General features: G+C 40.9%; 1 protein-coding gene across 9 annotated transcripts in view; it reads right to left on the bottom strand.

Moving 5' to 3' along the window:
- The window catches only part of tox2 (TOX high mobility group box family member 2), a 137,666-nt gene that overhangs the window by 3,699 nt on the left and 108,265 nt on the right, over nucleotides 1-25,702 (bottom strand). For 4 of the 9 annotated variants that reach the window (XM_037769762.1, XM_037769747.1, XM_037769710.1 and 1 more), the window contains 6 exons: nucleotides 15,870-15,977; nucleotides 13,979-14,254; nucleotides 11,663-11,905; nucleotides 5,048-5,128; nucleotides 732-1,142; nucleotides 439-587 (listed from right to left, as the gene is read on the bottom strand). In XM_037769762.1, the coding sequence (XP_037625690.1) occupies nucleotides 439-587; nucleotides 732-1,142; nucleotides 5,048-5,128; nucleotides 11,663-11,905; nucleotides 13,979-14,254; nucleotides 15,870-15,977 (1,268 nt within the window). The remainder of the gene's footprint in view (nucleotides 1-438; nucleotides 588-731; nucleotides 1,143-5,047; nucleotides 5,129-11,662; nucleotides 11,906-13,978; nucleotides 14,255-15,869; nucleotides 15,978-25,702) is intronic. The other 5 variants (XM_037769721.1, XM_037769740.1, XM_037769731.1 and 2 more) reach the window with 5 other exon arrangements.

Below are 25,702 nucleotides of genomic sequence, written 5' to 3'. Positions count from 1 at the left end.
GTTCTTAAGTTACGCCATTTCCGTACTTATTTTAACCCATACCACAATCTTTTCCTAAACCTAACTAAGTGGTTACGTTGTCTAAACGGAAGTCTATTTCACATTTTGCTGGACATTCTAAGGTAAATGCGCTCAAATTGAGGAATAACTTTGTGTAAAATATCATACAAACCGTTGTAAGATGATATGTTGATCTATCTGACAAATTCAACCTGAAAAATCATCATTTACTTTTTCCCAATAGCCTATTTTTTATATTTTTTTCTTTCACTAAAAACATCAAACAGCACATGAAAATGTGGTTGAAATCAATTAATTTGTCTCCATTCAAAATGTCCTTCAAGACTCTATGATTTGATGAGTCACAGTAACGAAGGTTATTGCGGAAAAAACAGACTGTGGGAAGCAAATAAAACGGTCTCCTCTGTCTTCACTGACCTGCAGTGGTTGCCACACTCCCGATTGCAGTATTCACTGTCCCAGTCATGGCTCTGAGCCACTCCAGGGCCTGGACCAGGGCCAGGGGCTCCTGGAGACTGGGAACCCCCAATGCTCTTCTGATACTCTGACTGGAGGTGGGAAAAACCCTGGAGAGAAAGAAAGAAAGAAAGAAAGAAAGAAAGAAAGAAAAAAAGAAAGAAAGAAAGAAAAAAAGAAAGAAAATTAAGCCAACATATCTTCAAGTATAAACTATTCCGTAACAGGGAGTGCGTCTGAGTTCGTCTCCATACCTGCTGCCCAGGAGGTGGGGAGTGAAGAGAGGCCTGCAGCCCCATCTGGTGAGAGATGATTGGCTGGGACTGGACCTGCTGCATGCGGATAGGCTGGTTGAGGAGCGAGCTCTGGTGCAGGGAGAGCTGCTGGTGGGGGTGAAGGGGCGGGCTGATCTGGAAGGAGGAAGGGGGAGAGGCACTAATGCTTGGCAGCATCTGCGATTGGCTGAGCGTCTGCGACAGGGCGTGGCGGGGGGCGTGTCCTGCATAGCTCTGCAGGTCGGTGAGCGGGAAGGCCCCGGGGCCCAGGTAGGGCGACGACGGCTGGGGGGGAGGTGGCACGCTGTACAGGGGCGGGTTGGCTGGCATCATATGGGGAGAACCCTGGCCCGATTGGCCACTTTTTGTATCCACAGGGTCATTATATGTCTGGAGGGGACGGAGGAGGGGGGAAACATGGTTACACTCATCGTTACAATAGCTTCAGCTTTAAAGGATGATTCCACTTTATTACATTGTGGATCTTATTTTTGTAGTTTTACATAGTTTCCATTGAGGTTTTGTGTGCTTACCTCCAAATAAAGAGGTTATAATAAAGAATCTAGCTTAATCTTAAGATCTCAGGTATTTCTTTGATGAGTACAATGTTATCTTAACCACTAGAAATGATGGACAAAGCTAAAACATACTGTAGGGTTACCTTGCTGAAGGGTTTATGTAATGGTTGGGGCTTGAATATTTAAAGGGGACATATCATGAAAAACTCACTTTCTCAGTGCTAGTTCACATACATTTGGGTATCTGGAGTGTCTACCTACCCACAAACTGTGAAATACAACAACCCAGTCAGTTTTTTGCGGGCTGTCTAGATCCGAAAACATGTGATTCAACAAGCCATTCAGATTTGGCTCCCCTTCCTATGTCACATGCAGGCTCATTAGAATAGATTGCTGCAGGAATGAGTCCTAAAACCCGGAAATGAGTTAGCATTTGTAGCACTTCCGGTTCCCTCGTCTCGAAGTCAATGTTTTTTTTTAGACGACTGAAATAAAGTCTGTGGTTAACAAAAGCTTAGGAGATTTTAACATTTTGTTCTACAACATAAAATACGTCGGTAAATATCACAATCATGAATTTTGAAGCTTTTACGTGTCTTCAAAGAAGCGGTTGCTAACAAGTGGCTAAATTAGACTACTTAACGTCATCACGCCAACTCATCCGCCGTTACAGCCTCGTTGTGTATACACATGTTCAGTGACCGTGGTGTAGTTTGTTCATAGCCTAACATTAGCTTTGTACTTCTGTCAATCACATTCACAATTCAATAATCATAAAAGTGGTGTTCATTTGTGGAGATTATTTTACTGAACAAAACTTATAAGTTTCATAAACATTTGTTTGCCACAGAGCTTATTTTCTGCAATAATCCAAAACCTAATGGAAAAATGCAATTGGCTTTTTGACGAGGAAACCAGGGCGATGCTAACTTCCTGGTTGGCCTACAAAAATACGTCATGGAGCACTCTATATATACCGCGCACAGCTTGAGAACTACCTTTGCAAAGGTGTGCCATATTTTTCTCGCAAGCCAATCAGAGCAGACGGGGCTTTTTCAGGAGGGGGTCTTAAAGAGACAGGTGCTAAAACGGAGCGTTTCAGACAGAGGGTGAATACAGGTATATTCAGACAGACAGTATGAGAAAAATAAAGTGTTTTTTGAATATTAAAACATGTAAACATGTTGTAGTAGAAACACAAAATACAAGTATGATCCTGAAAATGAGCATGACATGTCCCCTTTAACACGTTGGAATTTGACAAAGTTCTTATTGAAATGTGGATCTGTAAGATTTGTATTATTTATTTTTTTGTGGTGTTAAATAGCTGTAGTGTTTTTGGACTGCTCTTCCCATAAACAAGCAGTATTGTGACTCTGATTAACAGTATGGAAATTATAGGGCAATGTTCGTTTGCAAATATTGTTTGAGACAGATATGAACATGCAAACACTAGGTAATGGAGCTAAATGATAAAACTGTCCCATAATTCTTTGTGCCTCCTCAATCCCACAGAGACAATTCTCTCAGGGGAAGTTTTCAAAACAACATGTCAATGAAGAAAAAGAAATGGAGCAGCTGGCATTGGCAAATTCAAATTAAAAGACAATTATTGAAATAACTTCTTCCAAGAAAATGTAATTTAATGTGAAAATGTAGTATTAAATGGTAGTATTGTAACAGCATGCACTAATTCTATACTATTAAAGTATTTATAGTTTGTTTAGCCATGGCAGCTCATGCTACCCACGCTCGCCGCTCTGCTCCTCCTCTCTTTATTTATTTATTCCGCACAAACCCCCGTGGATGACGCGAGACCCGACACACACATTTATTCTTCAGGTCTTTCTGTCTCCCCTTCTTTTATGGGGTGGTGTATGTATGAAATACATCCAGTGTTTCTCATTAACTGTCAGACAGGCCGAAGTGATGTGTGGTGGTCTGCTATTTAGTAATGGCTCCCATCCATCCCTCTGAACCCATGAAATAATCAATGGAACGGGATGGAGGGACGGATAAAAGAGGGAGGGTCAGATACATTTGCAGGGTCAAGTGGAAAATGAAATAGTGAAGAAACGGTGTGAGAGAGTGGGTGTGATTTGTCTCACCTTATTTTATTTTAAGGGGGCATTTTAGGGTGATGTACGGCAGTGCAATGATTTCCATCAGAGGAAATATATGATATGTGTTAAATGAGAGTTTGTGAGGAGTGACACGTTTATGAAATCTGTGAATTTTTCTTTAATTTAGATTTTTTTTTAATCACATGGGAGCTGTTCGGATTCAAATGAACACAAGAGAAGTGCCGTGACACACAGTGGGAAGCAATCAAACTTTTGTTTTTTCTTCTCCTGCCAAACAAACCGACGTGCGTCACCAAACAAAAAGGCAACAGGTGCACGCCGAAGATGTGAATCCTTCAAATGATACTCCAATTACCTCCAATTCCACCCGCCCCAATTCACTTTGAAAAGACTCCTTCATTGGTAATTAAAAAAAGAAAGTGGCGTTGAATCATGAGATTCAGCCCTGCGTTCAGATTGGCTGGTCCTGAATGAGTGATTGGGAGGGTGGGGGGTTGTTGCAGGTTTTATTTTTGTTAGTCAGTTTTTTTGACTGGCAATCTCCCAACATATAGTATCAATCAAGCCTCTGTATAGGAGCTCTGACATGAATGTCTAATTGCAACCAAAGACAAGAGATGAGAATGGTCTTTTTAGTTGAAAGTATGCCACAGTGAAGAGGCTGATGAATTAACTATTCATGCCTTAATCAAGGTGCTTGTTTTCGGCCCATGAGCGTGAGAGGAAGTGTGGTGCTGCACGGATGGGGAGGGGGAGGAAGGAGGACGCGGAAGAGGGAGGGCGAAGAGGAGGAGCTTGGTGTTATGCTAATGCAATTTGGAGTTGTGTTTTTCGAAAACAATGCAGAAATGAAAAGCGGTGCACCGACAGACTAAAACACCCCTGTGCTGTGATAACTATTGTATGAGTCTTTGCAGATGTACGAAGAGTTTTGGGGAACATATTATATCAGCTTTAAAAATAACTTTTGTGAAGCAGATAGCTGCCCAACCAGAGCCTGGTTCTACCCGAGGTTTCTACCGGCTGAAGGGGAGTTTTTTCCTCGCCATTGTCGCGTAACAATACATGCTCATCTCTTGTTGGGTCTCTAAGTTACATACGGTCTAGACCTGCTCTATATGAAAAGCGTCTCGAGATTAACTTCCGTTATGAGTTGACGCTATATAAGAATAAATTCAATTTTTTGTTTTTATACAAACGAGTGCTAATATTCTGAGCTCAACTGGAGTAACCTGCAGCAAAGAGAGAGGGGTAAAGTGTGAGCAAACCTCAGCCAACACATTAGCAGCCCATCAGGGAGGACAGAAACACCGGGAGGACAGCAAATGATGCCCACTTCTACTCTTAACATGTGCACACTGATGACCGTGCGCACACACAGACGTGTACTGTTACTTTTCATTTCTCCCCGGGTTGCAAATTGGGTGTGTTTGAGGCCTAATTTTCACTGTTCTCCTCTGAGCACACACACACACACACACACACACACACACACACACACACGCACGCACGCACGCACACTCCCTCACACACACACACACACACACACACACATACACAAACTTACTAACCCCTGTGTGCAGCGAGTGGACCCTTTCCTCGGAATAAGAGTGAGAGGAATTCTCTGTCTAATTTATCATCCCTTATATCGCCGCTGACCCATGTATATCAAAGATGTGACCCCCGCGGTTACCTTGGAAACCAGACTGGCTCTGTAGGCGGCCAGGGCTTTCAGGTACTCCTTCTTAGCAGCCTCTGTTTTCCTCTTGTAGCTCTGCAGGAGCAAACACAACAACAACAACAACGATTGATTACAAGGCGATGCCAAAGGCTAAAATGACCCTGCGGTCCACACAGAATGGATGTGGATGAGATTTCTGGGAGTCATGGTGTGATTGTGTGACCCGGCATCATGCTCTGTAATGAAAAACATATCAAATGCATTCACAAGTTGAGGATTTGACCATCTGCATGATGTATTTGCTGCATGTATTTCTTCAAAAATGCCCAGAATGAAATGCAGAGAAAGCTTGTAACGTGAAGAAATATTACAGAGCTAAATGAGAGGCTGTTTGTCATTTTTCTGTGATGCTTTCCAGCCTCTTCCTCTATTAAGGCTGTTGCTCATCTCTTAATCAGAGCTGATGTCCCAGCAAGTCATTCAGACGAGGAGGAGCAAAAAAAATAAAAGAATTCAAAACAGCATTAGCAGAGAGGCAATCTCAAGCCGTCTGAATGAACCTCAAATGATGCGTTAAGACAGGGAATTCAAGTTAATGTCATCACATGTCACTCACAGGCTCTTTATAGACGCCGTTGGCTTTTTTTGATGCGGGGAAAACAAGTCGCAAAAAAAAGTCCACCCTTAAATCGATGAGGAAGACTCAGATCTCTGGAGCATTTTAATATGAAGGAGAATGTGTGTTTGCGTGTGTGTGTGTGTGTGTGTGTGTGAATGCAGCGGGTAATTACTGATCCTCAGTGTGAGACTGTCTGTGGCTCTGTGGACGGGGTCATTTCTTTCAAAGAGGTGGGGTAGAATAACCATTAAGCATTCATGTGTTGCCAAAATGCACAAAGGCTGGCAGCTGCTAACACATACAGTCAATAAACAAACAAGACATGCACACGGAGCGGCAAACAAACCACGATGAAGACGGATACAATCTCCTGCTCAAACAGCCGATGTTTATCCTCTCACTCATCCCTATTTACAATATTATTATTAATATTTCCCCTACATGATATACATTCAGGTATTTTGGAACGAGACTGCGTTGAATTATAGGAACTAAAAAAAATGCAATAATGCACCACAGATTTTCATCATAATATAAACAGATAATGAATTACAGCTCTTGTGAAAAAAAAAAAAAAAAGTGACAACCTTACCCCTCACCCCTTAAATATTGATAGAGCCATGGCTGCCTCTTTAATGAACCCCAAACTTCTCCCAGCAGCTTTAATTTCAAATCAATTTAACACAGCTAATGATTCGAGCAACGACGGATACTTTTAAATAAATTACCATGCCTAAGGATGTCTAATTATTCCAAAGTGAGTGGATTCATTAGCAATTGAAGCCGTCAGAGGCTGCAGGTCAGTATGAATTAAAAATAACAAAGCTGCGAGGGGAGAGCATATGCCTCCGTCGTAATCCTGACACAGAGGTGTCCCGCCTGAATTAGCCCCTAATTGTACCTTAATGAAATGTTCTTGTTTGATAACCAGTTAATTACAGGAGACAATAACTCCGCACCCTGCTGACACTGAAGGGAGTGATTACCCCGACGACCGAAAAGCCGAGCGACCGGTTAGAGGAGAAGGAGGAGGAGGAGGAGGAGGAGGAGGTGGAAGGGGAGGAGGAGGAGGAGGAAACAAATGGGAAGTAGAGACGGTGGAGAGATGAGAGGAGAGGAGAGGAGAGAAGACGAGAGGAGAGGAGACAAGAGGAGAGGAGAGGAGATGAAAAGAGAGGAGAAGGGAGGAGAAAAGAACATATGAGAGGAGAGGAGAAGAGAGGAGAGGAGACCAAGTTACAAATGAAAAAGAAAAAGCATAAGAGCATGTAAAAGTTAGACAAAGAGGCAGAAAAGGAGAAAAAGAAGAGAAGACAAGAGAAGAGAAGAGAGAGGAAAAGACCAGAGGAGAGGAGATGAAAAGAGAGAAGAGGAGATGTCGTGAGAGGAGAGGAGACAAGAGGAGAGGAAAGGAGAGGAGAGGAAAGGAGAGGAGAGGAGAGGAGAGGAGAGGAGATGAAAAGAGAAGAGGAGAAAGGAAAAGAAAAGATGAGAGGAGACCAAGTTAAAAATTAAAAAGAAATAAAAAAACATTAGTGAATGTAAAAGTTAGACAAAGAGGCAGAAAAGGAGAGGAGAAGAGAAGAGAAGAGAAGAGAAGAGAGAGGAAAATAAGAGAGGAGAGGAGAGGAGAGGAGAGGAGAGGAGAGGAGAGAGGACACCGAGTTACAAATGAAAAAGAAATTAAAAAAAATGTATGTATGTAGAAAACAGACAGAAAAGCAGATAGAGATCTTTGGATAGATGCTAAAATGAAGCGATACAAGGAGTTTAATATCAAAGCATGCAGTTTAAACAAAGTGACGTGTTCTCTTCCTTCTATCTCTGACCTTTTCACACAACTCCAACACAGCAGACTCAATTTGATAAAACTAAGGTACCTCCTCCCTCCTACCCAACTCCATTATTCCTCCCCACTGCTGTTAAAAAAAAGAAAATTGATCTTAATCTTAAATAACAAAAAACAAGAAAACTGTTCTTTTGTGTTTCTGGGGCAGCTTTAACATGTAGTCACCTTGAGGAATAACGCAGCCCAAATAAACGCATTGATCTTGCACTATAAAACGAAGGCCTTCGGGAATAAAAAAAAAAGAAAATCTGTATAGCCTAGCGTGCAGGCATTCCAAAACATCTTAATAAAAAAGAACATATGAACATAAACATGAATAAAAAAAACGACTTTGTTCTGCCAAACTCAAGGGCGACACTGGAGAATACACAACGGCGCGAGCAAAGTGAGGAAAACGCACACTGAAGCTCAAAAAAAGAAAACACAAATCACAACAATGACGCTTTCTGATCATTTCTTCAATAAAGCACAGCGATAAAACACGCCGCCTTCAATGCGTTTATGTGAATTCTGCTGCATGGTGCGTTTGAGAAGTAGTACTATGGGTAATTGGAAACAGGGGCCATGTTCTAGTTAAAACAAAGCTGTGTGTAGGGGAAGGCATGTGTTTACATTCTGGTGCTCCTGCGTGGCTCCAGAGGGTCTGACTGTGACATTATAGAACACACCTCATCGGTCCTATAGAGATGACGTGACAGTCCGCAAATGTTGGGGGAAAAGAAAAAGGCATAACAGTATATACATCAACAGGCCAAGAGCAGGGAGAGATAGAAACTGAAGCTGTGTATTTGAAAATGTTTAAGTTATGAGACCCTGGCATGGCAAGTTCTCAATCTAAACGCATTTCTCTTAAACATTACAGTTGGTGATACAGTATGCTATTAGGGCTGTCATCGACTAAAATATTTAATCGCAACTTATTGCATAATTGTCCATAGTTATTCGCGATTAACCGCAAATTAATCGCATATTGTTTTATCTGTTCAAAATGTACCTTAAAGGGAGATTGTTCAAGTATTTAATACTCTTATCAACATGGGAGTGGGCAAACATGCTTGCTTTATGCAAATGCATATATATATTTATTACTGGAAATAAATGAACAACACAAAACAATGACATATATTGTCCAGAAACCCTCACAGGTACTGCATTTAGCATAACAAATATGCTCAAATCATAACATGGTAAACTGCAGTCCAACAGCAACAACAGCTGTCAGTGTGTCAGTGTGTCAGTGTGCTGACTTGACTATGACTTGCCCTAAAACGGCATGTGATTATCATAAAGTGGGCATGTCTGTAAAGGGGAGACTCGTGGGTACCCATAGAACCCATTTACATTCACATATCTTGAGGTTAGAGATCAACGGGCCCCTTTGAAAATGGCCATGACAGTTTTTCTTCGCCAAAATTTTGCGCAAGTTTGGAGCGTTATTTAATCTTCTTCGTGACGAGCTAGTATGACACGGTTGGTACCAATGTATTCCTTAGGTTTTTTAGTTTCATATGATTCCATGCAATGCTATCTTCACTCTAGCTTGAAAACTGAGCCCGCTACAACCTAAAAATCGCAAGTTGCGTTAATGCGTTAAAGAAATTAGTGGTGTTAAAACAAATTTATCACGTTAACTTTGGCAGCTATGCTAATTCTATAATATGTTGTTCAAAGCAAAGACAGACATTTTAATAACCTTGGACTTGAATGAGTATTAACATGCATTAGCTGAATTGGTTACACTCTGTAAACACACGGTTATCAAGTTTATCCATTTGTCGCGCAGGAATAAGTGACAGTGCTAGTCACAGAGAATCATTAGAGCAATCACAGTGTCATTATTGCCCAGACAGGGTCCCTACATTTCATTCCATAATGACATCATTACCTCAAGTTAATTATGTGTCTTGCAAAGTGACACGTTTGATTACAACATATGAGTGCACAAACAAATCAAAAAATTAGTGGTGGAATAAATGGTGTGGATTTTTTTAATGGAGGAATTGGCCTTTTTGTTAGTTTCGTCTCTGTTCCCAGGTAATGTTGTGAAGGACAAATGCATTTAGGAGCAGAGAGAGACAGACAGAGAGAGTGAGAGAGAGAGTGAGAGAGAGAGAGAGAGAGAGAGAGAGAGAGCGCTGCATCTACAGTGCAAAATCTAAGGTGAAAAGAAGCTGGGACGCAAAGGGTTAAGAAGCACAAACAATAACATTTCAGGAGCAGATGTCCTTGAGGCGAAACCAAGGACAAGGCAATTGCTAATCTTGTATTCCCAGCATGATCAAATCACTAGGCAACAGATATAAATAAAAGGACAGGAAATGAGGAATTCACATTCAAGGGTGTCAGCGGCGAAATGAAGATTCATGGTGAAGAGCCCCGGTGAAGGCGGCAAAAATTAACTGCAAATAAAAGGGACAGACGGCCTCCAAAGTCCAGCGTGTAAAGTAGGTTTGGTGGGAGAAAAACACACACACATTGCTAGATGGGGTCTGGTCGACGGTGGCTGGGGCTGAGGAGAATGGGCTGCACTTTGTCATGGAGACAGGTGCTTTTATTTGACACCCAATAGGCTGCGCCCCGACTGGATATTCTAAAAATATGAGTCCGCGCATGATCATCAGACTGTCTCGTTCGCCATTCATTTCACACCATCATTTGTTACCACAAACACATAGAAACCCCCCTTTGACTTTGTCTGTTGGTGTGGAATGCTAAAATGAAATAGAAAATGTGCTGCCGGGTGGAAAACGCTCTAAACTGCAGTAAATGTTAATGCATTTCCATATGCGCAGGTCAGGCTGTAATAACATTAAATTGACTCCTGAAAATATTCAGGGAATGTGTCCCAACTGCTGATGGCGACAAACTTTTCTCAACGTTTTTCCGCTGCATCATTTCTTCTATTTGATTCTGTATCATTTGGGCATGTCTAATTGATTAAAAAGATTTTAAGGCATTAGATTCATGACTTTCACGTCATAAAAGAGTTATTTTCTATGCTATGTGATGCAAGTTGCATTGTGGAGAGTAGATTATCTCTTTTTAGAAAAAATCTGAATCTGGTGCTGCACCATCATTCCACTTCTTAAATACATATTATTACGCAGTTTTAGCATACAATAAACAAATAATGTTGGTAATACACTTTTGAAATTGATAGCTCCATCATACCCAGGGGTTTCTGGGTAGATGTATAGAGTATGCACTCTATGCTCATATGCTTATATAAACAATTTAACGTGACTGCACTTCCAGTTAAAACTTTATAATTGGCTATACCTACCAGGTAGCTTTATTAAATTGTCAAAAGAACATTGTGAAAAACAATACCAGAGCTGCAAGCTTGTCTTTGTACTTGAATGACAGTGACACAGATACATATATGGTACCAGTTTGCCCACAGTGAGTTACAACAGTGAGAGACTCACCTCTGAAGCTGTTAATGCTCTGCAGAGTTTACAGTATGTGTGGTGAGCCTGACCTGTCAATTTGCATGACCACGACCTACAAATGTAAACTGGGCTAGTAGAGCAGTTTTACACTCATTTCATGCTTGTAACTAACATTTAACGGGCGGCTATCAACTATTGGTGTACCCAGTGTGTGTGTGTAAAGTGTCATGACTAAGTACCTTGATTGAAAGGTAGGGAAATACTGTAATCAAAACCTTAAAGCTAGGGTTATTAATCTTCATCAAAAACATGTTTGTGTTATATTTGTTGAAATTATCATTACATCCCAACAGCAATCAATAAATCAACAAAATCAAAATCTGGTATCTGTGGTTGTCGCAGGCAGCTGTTTTCAGCAACGAAAGCTCTAAAATCCCACTGTTTTCTACCTTCCCAGCACCAACTATAAAACAGATAAAGTCAGCAACTAGCTGGTAAACATAACGGAGCATTTAGCAGCTAAAGAGACAGATATTTGGAGTTGGTGGAGACCAAAATCAGAGCTAAAAGGAGAGTGAATGTTGGACTTATATTCACCAGGTGGCCAGAGATACGACTCCAAATGAATGTTAATGTTGCTCCATATCTGCTGGATGCCCTACATGGCCAAACCCTTCTTTCATATGTTATATAATTCTATTTTAAGTACAACGCTAAACAGTATATTCTACATACTCTGAGTACACATGTACACAATATGAATCTACCTGTTTCTGCTCCTCTCCCAGTCCGTCCCACATGGACGCCACTATCTTGGATACGTCTCCGAAGGTGGCGTTGGGATTCTGTCCTTTAATGGCTGCCTGGGTGTCTCTGAAGAACAAGGCGTAGGCTGACACTGGCTTTGTGGGCTCATTTGGATCCTTCTTCTTCTTCTTTTTCTGGGGTTTGGGCTTGGGCTTCATCATCTCTGAAGACGGCCGCTTCTCGCCCGTGATCTGGAAGACCATCAGAAGCACACAAAAAACAAAACGACTTATTGACACCGAAGAGACGAGGCCCACCAATTCAACTGGTGTGAATAATTGCATTCCCGATGAATGCTCGTAACATTGGGTCCAGGTGAAGCATGTAAACTTCATTAAATCCATAACTCAAGCTCTCTGTTCAATACCCGTTTAGTCAGCGTTTGAATACTGCAGCAATGTTTCACTGACAGTAACACTGCCGCTGGTTGACGGCATTTTTTTTCTTCCTTACTTTGTCAAAAAATAACATCTGTTAGTTGAATTTATCAAACCTTTTCAAATCTTTATTTTTCAGTTGTTCAGCAAGTCATAAATTCTGACTTTTCATGCTACGGGGGTGAAAGGAATTTTAAATCGCCTGCTGTATCTGCGCTGGCTTTGATGTGGTCTCCGAGTGAATTGGAGAGAGCAAATGGAATTACTTACTGATAGGAGAGATGGTAATCATTTTTATTCACACACACAGTGAGGAGCACAGCAGAGATGTATATGCAGGGAAATATATTTTCTTTAACCAAAGGATCCCCTTCTTCTTATACTGTATCACTGCGAGCTAGCATTTAAATACACCGATGAATCTGAAACACTGTGGATGTGGCAGATTCAATTATACACTCATTCACATTCCCCCTGATAGAAACCAAGCAAATCCACAGAGACATTGGTTCGGTGGGCAATTTATGAAAGCAGTTTTTCAGATTTACATAAACCAAACGAATGTAAACAAGTGTCCTTCTCTTCTCATTTAAATGAATGAGTGATTCAAATGAAGGAGTGGTAGCTTTCAAAACCAGTTTGTTTATAACTTCAGTGACAAAATAAGATAGAATTGCCAACACCTTGTATCTGTGTTGCTGATGATCAATCCATTCAAATATCCATCAAATCTGTAAATAAAGGAGGTCTCTTTACTTTAGAAAGAAAATGTACAATATATCTAAAATTACTTCTGGGGGAAAAAGGTTTCATGTCATATGTGTGTGTAAGAGTTTGCCAACAAACATGCCACGGTGGTAATGGATTGTCAGCTATTCGCAGCTGTGGGATTGGAAAAGAAATATGGCCAAGGGCGAAATTGTTGTGCACAAAAGGACCAAAAAAAGGTTGTGTTGCTTTTAAGTGTGAAACAGATTTGGGGAAATTTGTGTAATTTTAATAACAAAAAAAAAAAGTCAAGATGGTTTCTACCTGGGCTGGGCGAAATTACGATATATATCTTCAAAACTATATAAGGGATAATGTACAGCAGTCATTGTTGTGAAATAAACCCTGACGCGAAGCAGAGGGGTCTTGCATCACCCTGAAGGGGTTTATTTCACAACAATGACCCGCTAGCTGTACATTACCCTGCTTATTACACGGTTACTTAACTAAGAAATCAATAATTTGACACAAAAACGGTCTGCCAGAGTCCGACATCAGAACTGCGTCCATAGCAACGGTCTGCTATAAAGAAATAACATACCGTAGAACGCTGTGACTGACCAATCAGACACAAGTATTCAACAAAGCGGTGTAATAAGAAAGTCAATTATGTATATTTTTCTATCACAATATAGACTAGACCTATATTTATTTACTTTTTCTCTATAATTTCACCTCAAACTGTTATGTTCATTTTGTACTCAAGTTCTTAAGATGAGAAAATACTCTACTTTCTGAAAATGTGCTATATCGTGATATATATTGTTATCGAGATATAAAATGACCTATATCTGGATATATGATATTGTTATATATGATATAAGATCATTCCCAGTCCTAGTTTCTACACTTAATGCAATCATGAAGTAAATATTTCAAGTATTTTTTTTTCAAATGTGACACCAGACTCCACCACACCATTAAAAACACAAATTTAAAGATCATGGTTTCAGTTCCCCTCAACAGCAACATTTTGCAACCATGCAAGTTTTCCACCAAACCCAATAAAAAGCACAAGCAAGGCTACCCCCAGTACTACAGTCAGCATGCGAACCATCTCTGAGAAGCACCACCAAGCCGCCGCCTCCTACTCCACTACTACAAGCCAGACAAGCGTTGCTACATCAGTACCTTCGAATGAGGATCAGTCTCCTCCTCCTGATTGGAGCTCGAAGGGGAGGGCGTGGCCGATTTACTCCCGGGAGGTGAGGGGGAACCATGAGGCAGTGCACTCCTGCTGACCTGAGGGTTTAGCTGGGTCAGTGCGCTCATGGGGTTGGGCAGTATCGGAGGTGAGCTGTTTATCAGGGAGTGGGTACGGGCGTGGTCATAATGAGCGCCGTCTGGGTGATGGTGGTGATGGTGTTGGTGTTGCTGTTGGTGGTGGTGCAAAGCCATCTCCTGCATCTGGGGTGAGAGAAGAACACCAGCTTTACTATCTTCTCCTCTACTCAGGGTGATCAAATGTTTGCCAATTAGCCAAATATGCAAAGACTTAGAAGTGGAGATGACATTTTCAAATTTGAGAAAATATGAATATGTGTTGGACAAAATCTAAAAAAAAAGACCAAAAAAAAAACTTTTTAGATGTGTTGTAATGAGGGAAACATGTCTGTTGGAAGAAACTACAGACAAAAACCCTCTTCTAGGTCTCATAGTTAAACTGGGGCTGGTGGTGAGAAAGCTTCTCTTTTCTTTTTCAACTGTCTTCTCTCAAGACAGTAACAGGCACTATTTTCAGGTTTGCAGGTTTGAGGCCAAGTGTATCTATGTTATGGTTTTGGTACCTGACTTCAGGGCCACATTTTGAATACTAGGAGCAAGGCGATTAATAAGCTAAATATCTCTCGAAAAAATTAAAAACATATTACTTATACATACATATACTCTCTCAATCCCAACCAAACTAGACAACTCACTCAGACATTAAAGAAGACATCTAATTTGCTCCCTAAAAGCTAATACCATCCATTCTTAACTAACCAGACCAGAAAAGCATGAATATAGCATCTGTGACATCCCCCATAGTTTTCTGAAGCATGGTAGCCTGTGGGTTTATGGCCTGCTGCCATATTTGTCAGTCGGAGCCAGAAAATCTAGATTTTCAATGAGTTGTAGCTGGATGGGATCTGATGAGAGCAGCAGTCAACAGGGCTCGCTGTGATAGGCTTAGACAGCTGTCAACCAAACACACCCTTGAAAAGATTGGATTATTTTAAAGTAAAAATTATTTTGAAATCATTGTCAAAATACTAAGTAAACAAAATTAAATGAGCTTAAAGCAGCTATAAGCAGTATTTTATATACAGTATTATATAAGCCACAGAGACTCCCCTCAGCTATACGTAGCGTTTTAGTGTCTTTTAAACTCACTATTTTGGTTCACAGTGGAGTCACACAGTCCACAGAAGGCAGATGTTTTCAGCAAAAATGCTCTAGAAGTTCACTGCCATTTGGCGCTGAGCAGGTTGCGCACAGTCAGGAACAGTTAGCGAATAGCTGGTGAACATATTGGAGCATTTAGCAGCTAAAGAGCCAGTGATTTTTCCTCAGGACTGGGTGGAGACCAAAAACAGAGCCTAAACGAGAGTGAATATGGGACTTAAATTCATCAGATGGCCAGAGACACGACTCCAAATGAATGCTAATGTTGTTGTACTTGCTAGATGTGAAAAATGAGCAACTGTTTGCTAACAAGCTCGCCATTAAAGGTGATAATATGACCGTGTTGTGTTCTGCTGTACAAGTGGCCAAAAACATTATCGCAGGTTTTTCTATGTAAAAAAAATTACTTTGAACTTTAAAGGTAATGTGGGTAATGCTGAGAAACTAGCAACAGTACACTAGATTTAAAAAATGATTCAACCTAAAAACCCAACCCAATGTTGCCAGCTCCACAAGTCCCTAAATCTAGCGAGAAAGTCTCCAAGTCAGCAACACCGACAGGCCTCCCTCCAAAGCCACTCCCCCAAAATTCTAATAATCAAAGTAAACAACGAACATGGCCATTGCTAGTACTCACAGCTGTCAAGCTAGCAGCTTGTGGAACACTCCGGTGATGAGTGCACGGGCAGAGTGCGCGCAGGTAGATAGCCAGGTCATCGTCATCGAGAGATTGATATATTGATTGCTGTCAGGATGTAATGAGAATTTCAACAAAATGCATAACGTATTTGAACAGCACTACCAACTCTACCTTTAATAAAGAAGTTTTTCTCCCCCATTGAATTAAAGTCAAAGTTTTCCACACCTTTGAGTTATCAGGGAAACGGGATCCTCAAGCCAAATGTTGCATTACTTCAACATTCAGCCATGTAACACACAAGCACTTAACTCAAAATGATCTCTTTTTTCAAGGGAGTTCTCTATTACAGCTAAAGGTACAATCCATAAGTCCTATTGACTTCTATTTACATCTATAGGCAATCACTTGAAAGTGCAACAAGTGCAGGCCCTCCAGGGCTCTTAAGACACACCTGGTTGATGTTTCAAAGACTTCAGTTCCTGCTTCTGAAAATGAAGAAAATCTCAGCACCTTGCAAAGCAATCGCCGCATCAATGGCATTGATAACAACCCTATCAACCCCCTGCAGATATATTATGCTTACTGTGCGCCATGAAAGAGAAACACATCACTTACTGCCATGTTAAACAACACCTTTTTCAACCACAAATAGAAACAAAAATGGTGCTCGCAGCTGGAGAATGACCCCCACGTGGAGAACGCCCTTCAGAGTGATTACAGAATCAAAATCTCAGAAAGTTCTGCTCTTAGCCGTCTTAAAAGATCTTCAGTAATAACTACATGAAAAGCTTTTCTTCAAGATTCATCAGGACAGAACATGAGCACGGACCAAAGGATGCTTTTAATGTAGGCATAAATGAGAATGTTTGGCAATTTACAGATCAGAAAGTGATGAACTTGCATTTGTTAGCCCGTTTAAACATTTATGAGTTAAATAATACATTACACATTAGCAAAGTGCTAAAAAGATCAAATTGAAAAGGCCCGAGCATACGAGGTCCTGATAAACACGAGTAGAGGTTCAAAGATGAAGGCTCGGCTCTCTAATCATAATTGGTCCCAGTAGATTGCTGGAATAAAAATGCACAACAAAGTGATGTTGTACAAGGCTCTGGCCTGCTTTGAAAACTCATAATATTCACACGACATTAGATTCTGTGTTTGCCTCAGCAGCTGCACACAAAAGGCAGTCATGAACAAAGACATTCCTTTTGCATTTCAAATAACCAAGCTCTAACCTCCTCCCCCATCCACGGCAATCTCCAACTTCCAATCATAATTCAAAACACCATCCACTACATTTCTTAAAACATGAGGAAATAGCTTCAGCAAAATAAGTAGTAAGACAGGGAGGGGGAAAAAAGAGGAAGAAAGGGGAAAGAGAAGGAAATAGAAATCCATTAATTTTCCATTTTCCATGGACTTGCTCTTTAAGGGTCCTCACAAACCAAGAAGCATTGAAAAACCAATTAATCAAACATGAATGGCCTATCATAGCTATAGCAGACGCATTTCCATAGCAACAGCCTCCAGGCAAAATTGTCACCCTTTAATCTGAGCCACACCATGTTTAATATAAACAAGAAGGAGACATGCAGTGCAGAAGAAGTTCACCGCGGCGTTGTGGGTACTGGGTGTCGGCCTCGTAACAGTAGAAACAGAAAAGGGTCACTCAGGCTCTCACAGACGTATATAAATCTATTTTTAAGTTCTTATTTTAAGGGGTTAATTTGAGACACACAGTGTTTTCCAAAATTGTAACAATATGTTACACACCAATTCACCTTACTCTTGTTGATTGGAGTGTCTTACTCCAGATATGAGTCAAAGTACATTTCATAAATCATAAATCTCTGTATTTCTTGATTTTATTGTGAACCCAGCACACATTTCATCTGTCATTCTTTATCTTCACTCTCATATTTCATAGCATTGACTCAATTCTCATTAGAGCTGAGTGCCCTGTCCTAACTAATGAAGCAGTAAGTCACCAGAAAATACAGAAACAAATTAATTATTGTATTTCAGTGAAAGAAACTGGTACAGCTACTGTAAAAGCAAAGACATCTCAATGCAAGACACTGATTCCTAAGTGTGCATTACCTCATTACAGTTACTAAAAGCATATGCTATATACAGTGTAACACCTAAAGGACTGGTGCTCATTACTCCAAACACTCCTACTGTGATAATGCACTTCTAATAGTCACTCCTATGTCAGTTTTTACAAAATGTCTCCGGGTGCTTTTAGTTGGTGCTTTCACCTGCGTGAGACAGAAAGAGCAAGAAGTTATCACATAGCGCCATCAAGCCCGAGCTAAATAAAGCGAGCGGCAGACGGCTGTACAAATATTATGAAAGAATCTAATCTGACAAAGGTTGCCGGTTGCCATAGGTACTGTATGCTAATTCCTAATGGTATCATCCAAATGGGGGGGGGGGGGAGAGGTAGGAGTGCACAGTGAGTACAGTGAGTAACAGGACTTGGTTGGTCACTGCTCTCTGCTTTTAGTATTTCACACATGCTGACTTGATAAAGATAGCATACTGATTTCTTTTCTGGATAATGGTCTGTGACGCAGCATGAAAATTGTGTTATGATGTTATTTTTTGAGTAGGGTAAATCCAGGTGGCAACCTCCGGGTCTGAAAAGTGAAGCCAATGCTGAAGTGCCTTAAACTTGCATTCTTTCTAACAGCCAGCAGGGGGCGACTCCTCTGGTTGCAAAAAGAAGTCTGATTGTATAGAAGTCTATGAGAAAATGAGCCTACTTCTCACTTGATTTATTACCTCAGTAAACATTGTAAACATGAGTTTATGGTTTCAATCGCTAGTTTCAAGCCTTTTTAAATACAGCATGATGTTCATTTAGTAAATTATGGTCCCGTTTAGAGTTAAATAGACCATAAAGCAGGGTATGCTTTAGGGCGTAACTATATACCTTGTGATTGACTGGTCGCTAACACGGTGTTGTCCGATCTGGGAGTTATCTGCATTTTCATCTTTGAACTTTAACATTTTCACAGTGTGTTTTCAGTTCATGAGAGTTAACTGTAACATTTTGGTCGTGTTCAAATGATGCGTTTTTTGCCCTCAAATCCATTGCTGTCAATGTCGCGAGAGCAACACCATTGCGGCGCGCAATCGTTCCCAAGCACCTATTTTTCAGGGTGCGACGGCTGCACCCCCGAGATAAAAATAGTTCAACTTCTGGAAAACTGCAGAGCACACTGTATGTCATGTGACGAGGAATGACCAATCAAAGCCAGCAGATATTTTCCATTTATTCTGTAAATATCAGTCTATGGTAAATGTAAGGAGGAGAAGTTAATCATTAGTTCAGGGCTACCCACATCTTTACAATCAGTCCCACGGACTATTTTACTTGCTTCACCCTTTCCGTCCAAGAACGTCACAACATCCGGTTGAAAGCTGAACCAAACCGACAAATCGAGCAGTAAGGCTACTGTGAGGGATTTATGGTGCTGTAAGTCCATATAGCCTATCTTTTGTTGTTTTTTTTCGTTTTGACTTTGTTTAGTTTAATCATGTCAGTGAGGCTTTTACTGCTAAATTACTGCAACTTCATCATCATCGTTACATCACGCAGGTTTTGGTTGCCTATTAAGGACAAGCGCGACAGTAGCGCAACCTCCAAAGCACCTTGGATAAAAGGTTGAGAGTAGCACGGCTGGCGTTTTCCACACGTTTTTTTAGACATGCCATGTGAATGGCCCCTAAAAATTTTGTATTCATCGTTGTGTGGTACTTAGCTCCACCCTCTCGTGTCACTTCTGGTTGCAAAAAACAAGATGGCGACGGACAAAATGCAGAACTCAAGGCTTCAAAACAGCACTCCACAAACCAATCGGTGACGTCACGGTTGACCACGTCCACTTCTTATAGACATAGCAGACATAGCATTGCAAGTAGTCTTATGTTCATTGAACACTTTGCTCATCGTCGTTCTGCTATATTTCGTGGTAAAACTATAAACCACCAACTGCCAACTTGAGCAATGCAGTGCCCTGAAATTCATATTTATCTATATTTAGATTATTCATAAAGTTGGATTCTGAGTTCTCTTGGGTATTGTCGTAGCTGTGCTTAACCTCCAGCAATTTAGTTGTTTGTTGTAAAGCCCCAGGAGATCAGAGTGTCTCATAAATGGAGAGGAGGAAAAGTAAGAGGAAAGGAAAAAGAGGACGTTGGAACACAGAGAGAGAGGGAGATGCAGAAAGACACAAAAGAGGAAAAAAGAAACACACATGACCTAAGTAGTAAAATCCATCTCCAAAGTTAGCAAGGGGACAGTTAGATATTGCTTTTCGGTGATGAGCAACCAGGCAGACCTAAACTGTGATGTAAAGCCAGGAAACTCGGTGTGAAACGTGTTCCTCTGCCATCGTTGCGCCTGTCGTGTTTGTATTCACATCTTGTACATCATAGTCAAATGGGAGTCAAATAACAAAGGCTTTCCAATTATGTGCAGCACATTGTGTGTGAGATGGAATATCACAAAGCCATTGTTCTCCTGCTCCTGCTGACCTTACCTTTGAAATGGTTTCACGGCCGCTCCAATTGCCTGCACCATTTGATTTAGCTAAGGGGATTTGACCACCAGCACAGAGATGAGAAAAAAGGGGAGAAGAGAGCCCCGTACAGCAGCGATACAAGGAGAAAGAGGAGACCAAAGCAGCTAACCTTGCTCTGTCCTCACGATGATTATACCAGAGTGGCATCTGTTTCATCATTTAAATTAGCTGCTTGATTGCTATGCAAGGTTTTATTGCCCCGGCATCATAATAAGCCAGTCTCTTGATGCTAAAGAATCAATAAATGTTGTGCTTCAACTTTTATCATCATCTAATAAATAAATAAATAAATAAATCCCGTCAGTTTTTTAATTAAGTGCGGAGTCATTTCACTTTTAGTTCACTTACTTTTAAAATGTAAATGAAAGGTGAAATATGTTTGCTGACGATAAAGCTTTTTATCTTTTAGTATTTGGATTTTTAAAGAGACGTCACCTGCTGAACTGCTTTAATCTGCGCTATCACACTTCCTGTCCCGCCCCGCCCTGTTTGAACACACAGTGATCAGAGTCCTGAGACTTTCCCCTTCCTCGCTCCCTGCTTGACTGGAGCCATCTTGTTTAGAGTGATGGCTCACTCACACAGGTTCACGGCTGCTATTGTAAAATCACCCAGCGTTTAATTGAAACAAATGACTATAATAATAGAACATTATCCCTGCAGGCACCCAGCCATGACAGCTTTAATTAGAGGCGCGTTCAAGACTGATCCTTCAAAAGCGCAGCCGCCGCGCAACACGGCGGTAAACACGCCTTTAGGTGGGGGAGCCAACCCTGGGCCTCAAAGCTACTTCTCATTCACCCCGAGGGCAAAGCACTAACAACTCTGTTCCTCAAAGAGCCTCCATCCCTCCCTCCCTCTCTCTCTCTTCTTCTTCTTCTTCTCTCCCTTCATCCATGTCTTCGGTTTATCAAGCTTACATAGACCCAGGAGGGTCATTTACACAAGCTGAGGAGAATTAATAAGAGATTGGATTTATGAATCATACGCTACTTAAGTATGAAAGCAAAAGGCAAAACGCTGCTTCTGCCTTCTTGTGACATCAGACAGATGCTAAGTAAGTAAGGAGATATGATGGCAGCAGATGCCGGGACGTTTAAGAAGAAGAAACACAAGAAGTGTTTTGAGAATTTGTCGAAGCTTAATTGGATGTATCTTTAAAAAGTAGTCAACTTATAAGGTATCATTCAATAAGACAAGGAGATTTTTGATTCAGCTGTTATGTGATGCTGTGATCCAGGTGTATACCAGCCAACCGCATTTAGCAACACATTATTAAAATCCTCGTTTTATTTAACAGCTTGGCAGTCGCTCCATGTTGCCAAAACAAGACACTGTAAGGTCACTTTCAATCGTTCCAATTACATGCTAGTCAAAAGGAAAAATGTGAAATACTTGCTCTTGCACCTCCTGTGCTGAACTGTGATCAAGTAATTAATCTGGCAGAAAAACAGCAATACCTCGAAAAAAAAAAGAAGAAAACTGCATAAGGAAATAATTACGAGTTTCAACACAAACTTGAAAAGAGAGAAAAAGCAATTTCCAAGAACGTCTTAAGCAGCCACTGTATCTCTCAAAGCCAAACAGAGTCCGGGCCAACACGTTTGATATTTTCATAAAATACCCAGGAATGACTTTTTAAGTTGTGTCATACAGATAAATGCTTAAATAAAAATAACAAACAGAAGTAAAGTTATAACAAAAGTCAGGCTGCTCTCAACACTGCTCGTAGCTATAACTATGACTAGTATGCAACACCTCATAAGGAGCACGTTGGGATGGGTGGGTCAAAACACACGGGGCTTTTTCCCAAGAGACCGGTGTTCATACCCCGTGTGAAACCAGAAGTAAACGTTGATTTATTTGTCACTTAACTTCCGTACTTAAGTAACGCCACTTCAAGAGTTATTTTAACCCAAACCACAATCTTTGTGGTTTTGTTACCTAAACCTAAGTACTTTAGTTGTATAAACCTAACCAAGAAGTTTTGTTGCCCAAACTTAACCAAGTAATTTTGTTACTTAAAACTAAGTAGTTTTGTTACCTTAGTAGTTTTGTTGCTTAAATCTAAGTAGTTTTGTTCCCTAAACCTAATTAAGTAGTTTTGTTACCTAAGTAGTTTTGTTGCCTAAACCTAACCATGTTTCCTGTGAAGATGGAAGTTTATTTTTTGAAAAGACTGGAGCAGAAATTGACATTTGTGTCATGTGTCGCTGGACATTCTTAGCAAAACGCACGGAAAATGAGGGAATAACTTTTCGTAAGATATCATACAAACCATAATATGAGAATATGTTGCAAAAGTAAATGGTAAAAATGTCAACTTATACTTTACAACCCTTTATGTTATTATTGTATTTCCCTTTGTGTGGAAAGTACTTAATGCCTGTGGGTATTATTATTATTATTATTATTAATTATTAAATCTGAAGTATAGCCGGAAGCGTTTGCACAAAGAGGCTGACGGTTGTGATTGACTGTTGGTTTGAAAGGTACCGTACCACCCTGAACGCCTCTCAGAGTGAATCTGTGGCAGCAACAAGGCAGTGGTTGATTTGCAGATAGTAATGTCATGATGTCCCCCCCGGCACCATCCTCCATGTTCCTCATTACTGCTAATGTCAGAACCTCCTTTGCTTTTATTTTCTCTCTCTCCCCCCCAGTTCTCTCTCTTGTTCCTCAGTCTTTATTCTCTCTCTCTCTCTTGTTCTCTCTCACTGTCTCTTTCTCCCCCCTGTCTCGCCACCTCTCAGCCCGGGCGTGTCTCTCCCCGAGCTCACCTCACAAAGCACGGCGTCAGAGAATCAGAGCCTTGCCTGACATGACATGTAGGAGACGGTTGTGAGGAGCGGTAGGGACACACACACTCCTGATAGCAGAAGGCAAGGCTCCTCTGCTCCCACTAATGAGACTCCTGGCTGCCATGTCAAACACACGTTGTGTGTGTGTGTGCGCGTGTGTGTGTGTGTGTGTGTGTGTGTGTGTGTGTGTGCGTAGGCGTGCCTGCGCTCGCACAACAACAAAAAAAAGAAATGTAGATGCAGAAATAATGAACACAAAACAAGAAAGAGCACACACATGAAAAGTATATGGGTGCATACAGTACTCTGTATGTGCAGGTCATGGGGTGAGGTGATTGTCATGTGTGTAAAATCCTCTCACAGAGAAATTTCGCACAACTCTGACAGAAGCCAGCTTCACCTTATTCTCCAGCTTTGAACTATAACTAATGCTGCAGACAGTGGATTACCAAACAAATGAACTCATTGCTATCGTTACGGTACACGTGATCACACGGTTCAATACAGTATTGTTTCTGTTTTTACTGATTTTCACCAAAAGAAATTACGTATTTTATAAAAGAATCACATTAAACAGGTTCTCGCCCAGATTAAATGTCCCCACACATCCAAATACTGTATTTCCTACAACAAGACAACACCGATCACTAAAGTTTACGGTCAAGTAAAGTTTTTTTTACTACAAAGACAGCTCAGAAAATAGTTCTGGTAAAAAAAAAAGAAATGGAAAGAGAATTACCACCTTGCGGTTGAATTCCTCCACCAACCTGTCACGTTGCAGTTTACATCTATGACATTTGTGTGAAATAGTCATATTTAGCATATGAATTCTTGAGTTATGGCCAAAAACGTGTTTTGTGAGGTCAAAGTGACCTTTGACCTTTGACCACCAAATTCTAATCAGTTCATCCATGAGTCCAAGTGGATGTTGGTGCCAAATTTGACGAAATTCTCCACAGGCATTCCTGAGATATCGCGTACAAACATATGGATGGAAAAACCGAAAACATCATGCCTCAGGCCACGTCTGTCACCGGCACAGAGGCATAACAACACAAATGAGCCACCGGTTTGCTACTAAGAGTTGCTCTTAGTGAGTAAAAATAATACAAAAAACAAACTGTACTACAAACTGCATTTTAAAACTCTGATTTACAACCAGATTTTTGGATTACTATTATTCAGGGCTGTCAATCGATTAAAATATTTAATTGTGATTACTCGCATGATTGTCCATAGTGAATCCATTTTTTTATCTGTTCAAAATGTACCAAACAGGGAGATTTGTCAAGTGTCGTTTCAACATGGGAGTGGGCAAATATGCTTTCTTTATGCAAACTTATGTATATATTAATATTGGAAATTAACAACACAAAACAATGACAAATCATAACATGGCAAACTGCAGCCCAACAGGCAACAACAGCTGTCAGTGTGTCAGTGTGCTGACTTGACTATGACTTGCCCCAAACTGCATGTGATTATCATAAAGTGGGCATGTCTGTAAAGGGGAGACTCGTGGGTACCCATAGAACCGTATCCTCACATATCTTGAGGTCGGAGGTCAAGGGAGCCCTTTATGCCATGTTTTCCTTTGTGACAAGCTAGTATGACATGGATGGTACCAATGGATTCTTTAGGTTTTTCTAGTTTCATATGATGCCAATATCTTCACTCTGAGCCCACTACAACCTAAAAGCTGTAAACTAATTTGCGTCAAAGCATTATTATTGGTTAACTTTGACAGCCCTACTATTATTATTTTTTCAATGCTCACCTGTTTTTTAATAATCAAAACAGACACACAATTCCCAATTATTAAAAACAAGGAGCCTTAAGTCCTGTAAATGCTGTAAATACTGAGACACAGCAAAGCTTATTTTGTGTCTTTGGTGAGATTTTGGCCCAACATTTCTCTCTATTCTGATATCAAATGTAAACTGTGACAATCATCTAATAATTCCTAGAAACATTTTTGATTTGGCACCATCATGGATGAATGCTACCCATGAATTCTGCCTGTAGCTTGTTTCTCTTGGTGCTGGATTACAGTAACACACAGCGCACTACAGTAAACGAACTGTGTTACATGAATACACCGAGTGTTTTAATCACCCTGGCTCGAGCCACTCTCGTGCACATTAGCAGACAGAGTGGTAGTGTTGTGTTGAACTGGTGGCTGGTGGCGGCACAGCGGGGGGAGACGTCCCTGAGTGAGAGATGACATGGGACGGCTCTCCGCCGGCTGACACCAGGGCAGAATATTCCTGGTGGTGAGGAGCAGAATGAGCTGATGGATGGTTGAGATAGGGCACAGTGCAATATGGACACGATTTCATGGCGTGATAAGCCTCAGCAGGGGCCCGTGGCTAAGTGTAATATGAAATCCCTTATCTATGTATCTGCTTCATAACACCGGCTATCTGCTGCAGCT

Source organism: Sebastes umbrosus, chromosome 1, assembly GCF_015220745.1.
Source record: "Sebastes umbrosus isolate fSebUmb1 chromosome 1, fSebUmb1.pri, whole genome shotgun sequence".
Classification (NCBI taxonomy): domain Eukaryota; kingdom Metazoa; phylum Chordata; class Actinopteri; order Perciformes; family Sebastidae; genus Sebastes; species Sebastes umbrosus.
The sequence above is the reverse complement of the archived record's forward strand: the minus strand, read 5'-3'. Positions and strand labels throughout refer to the sequence as shown.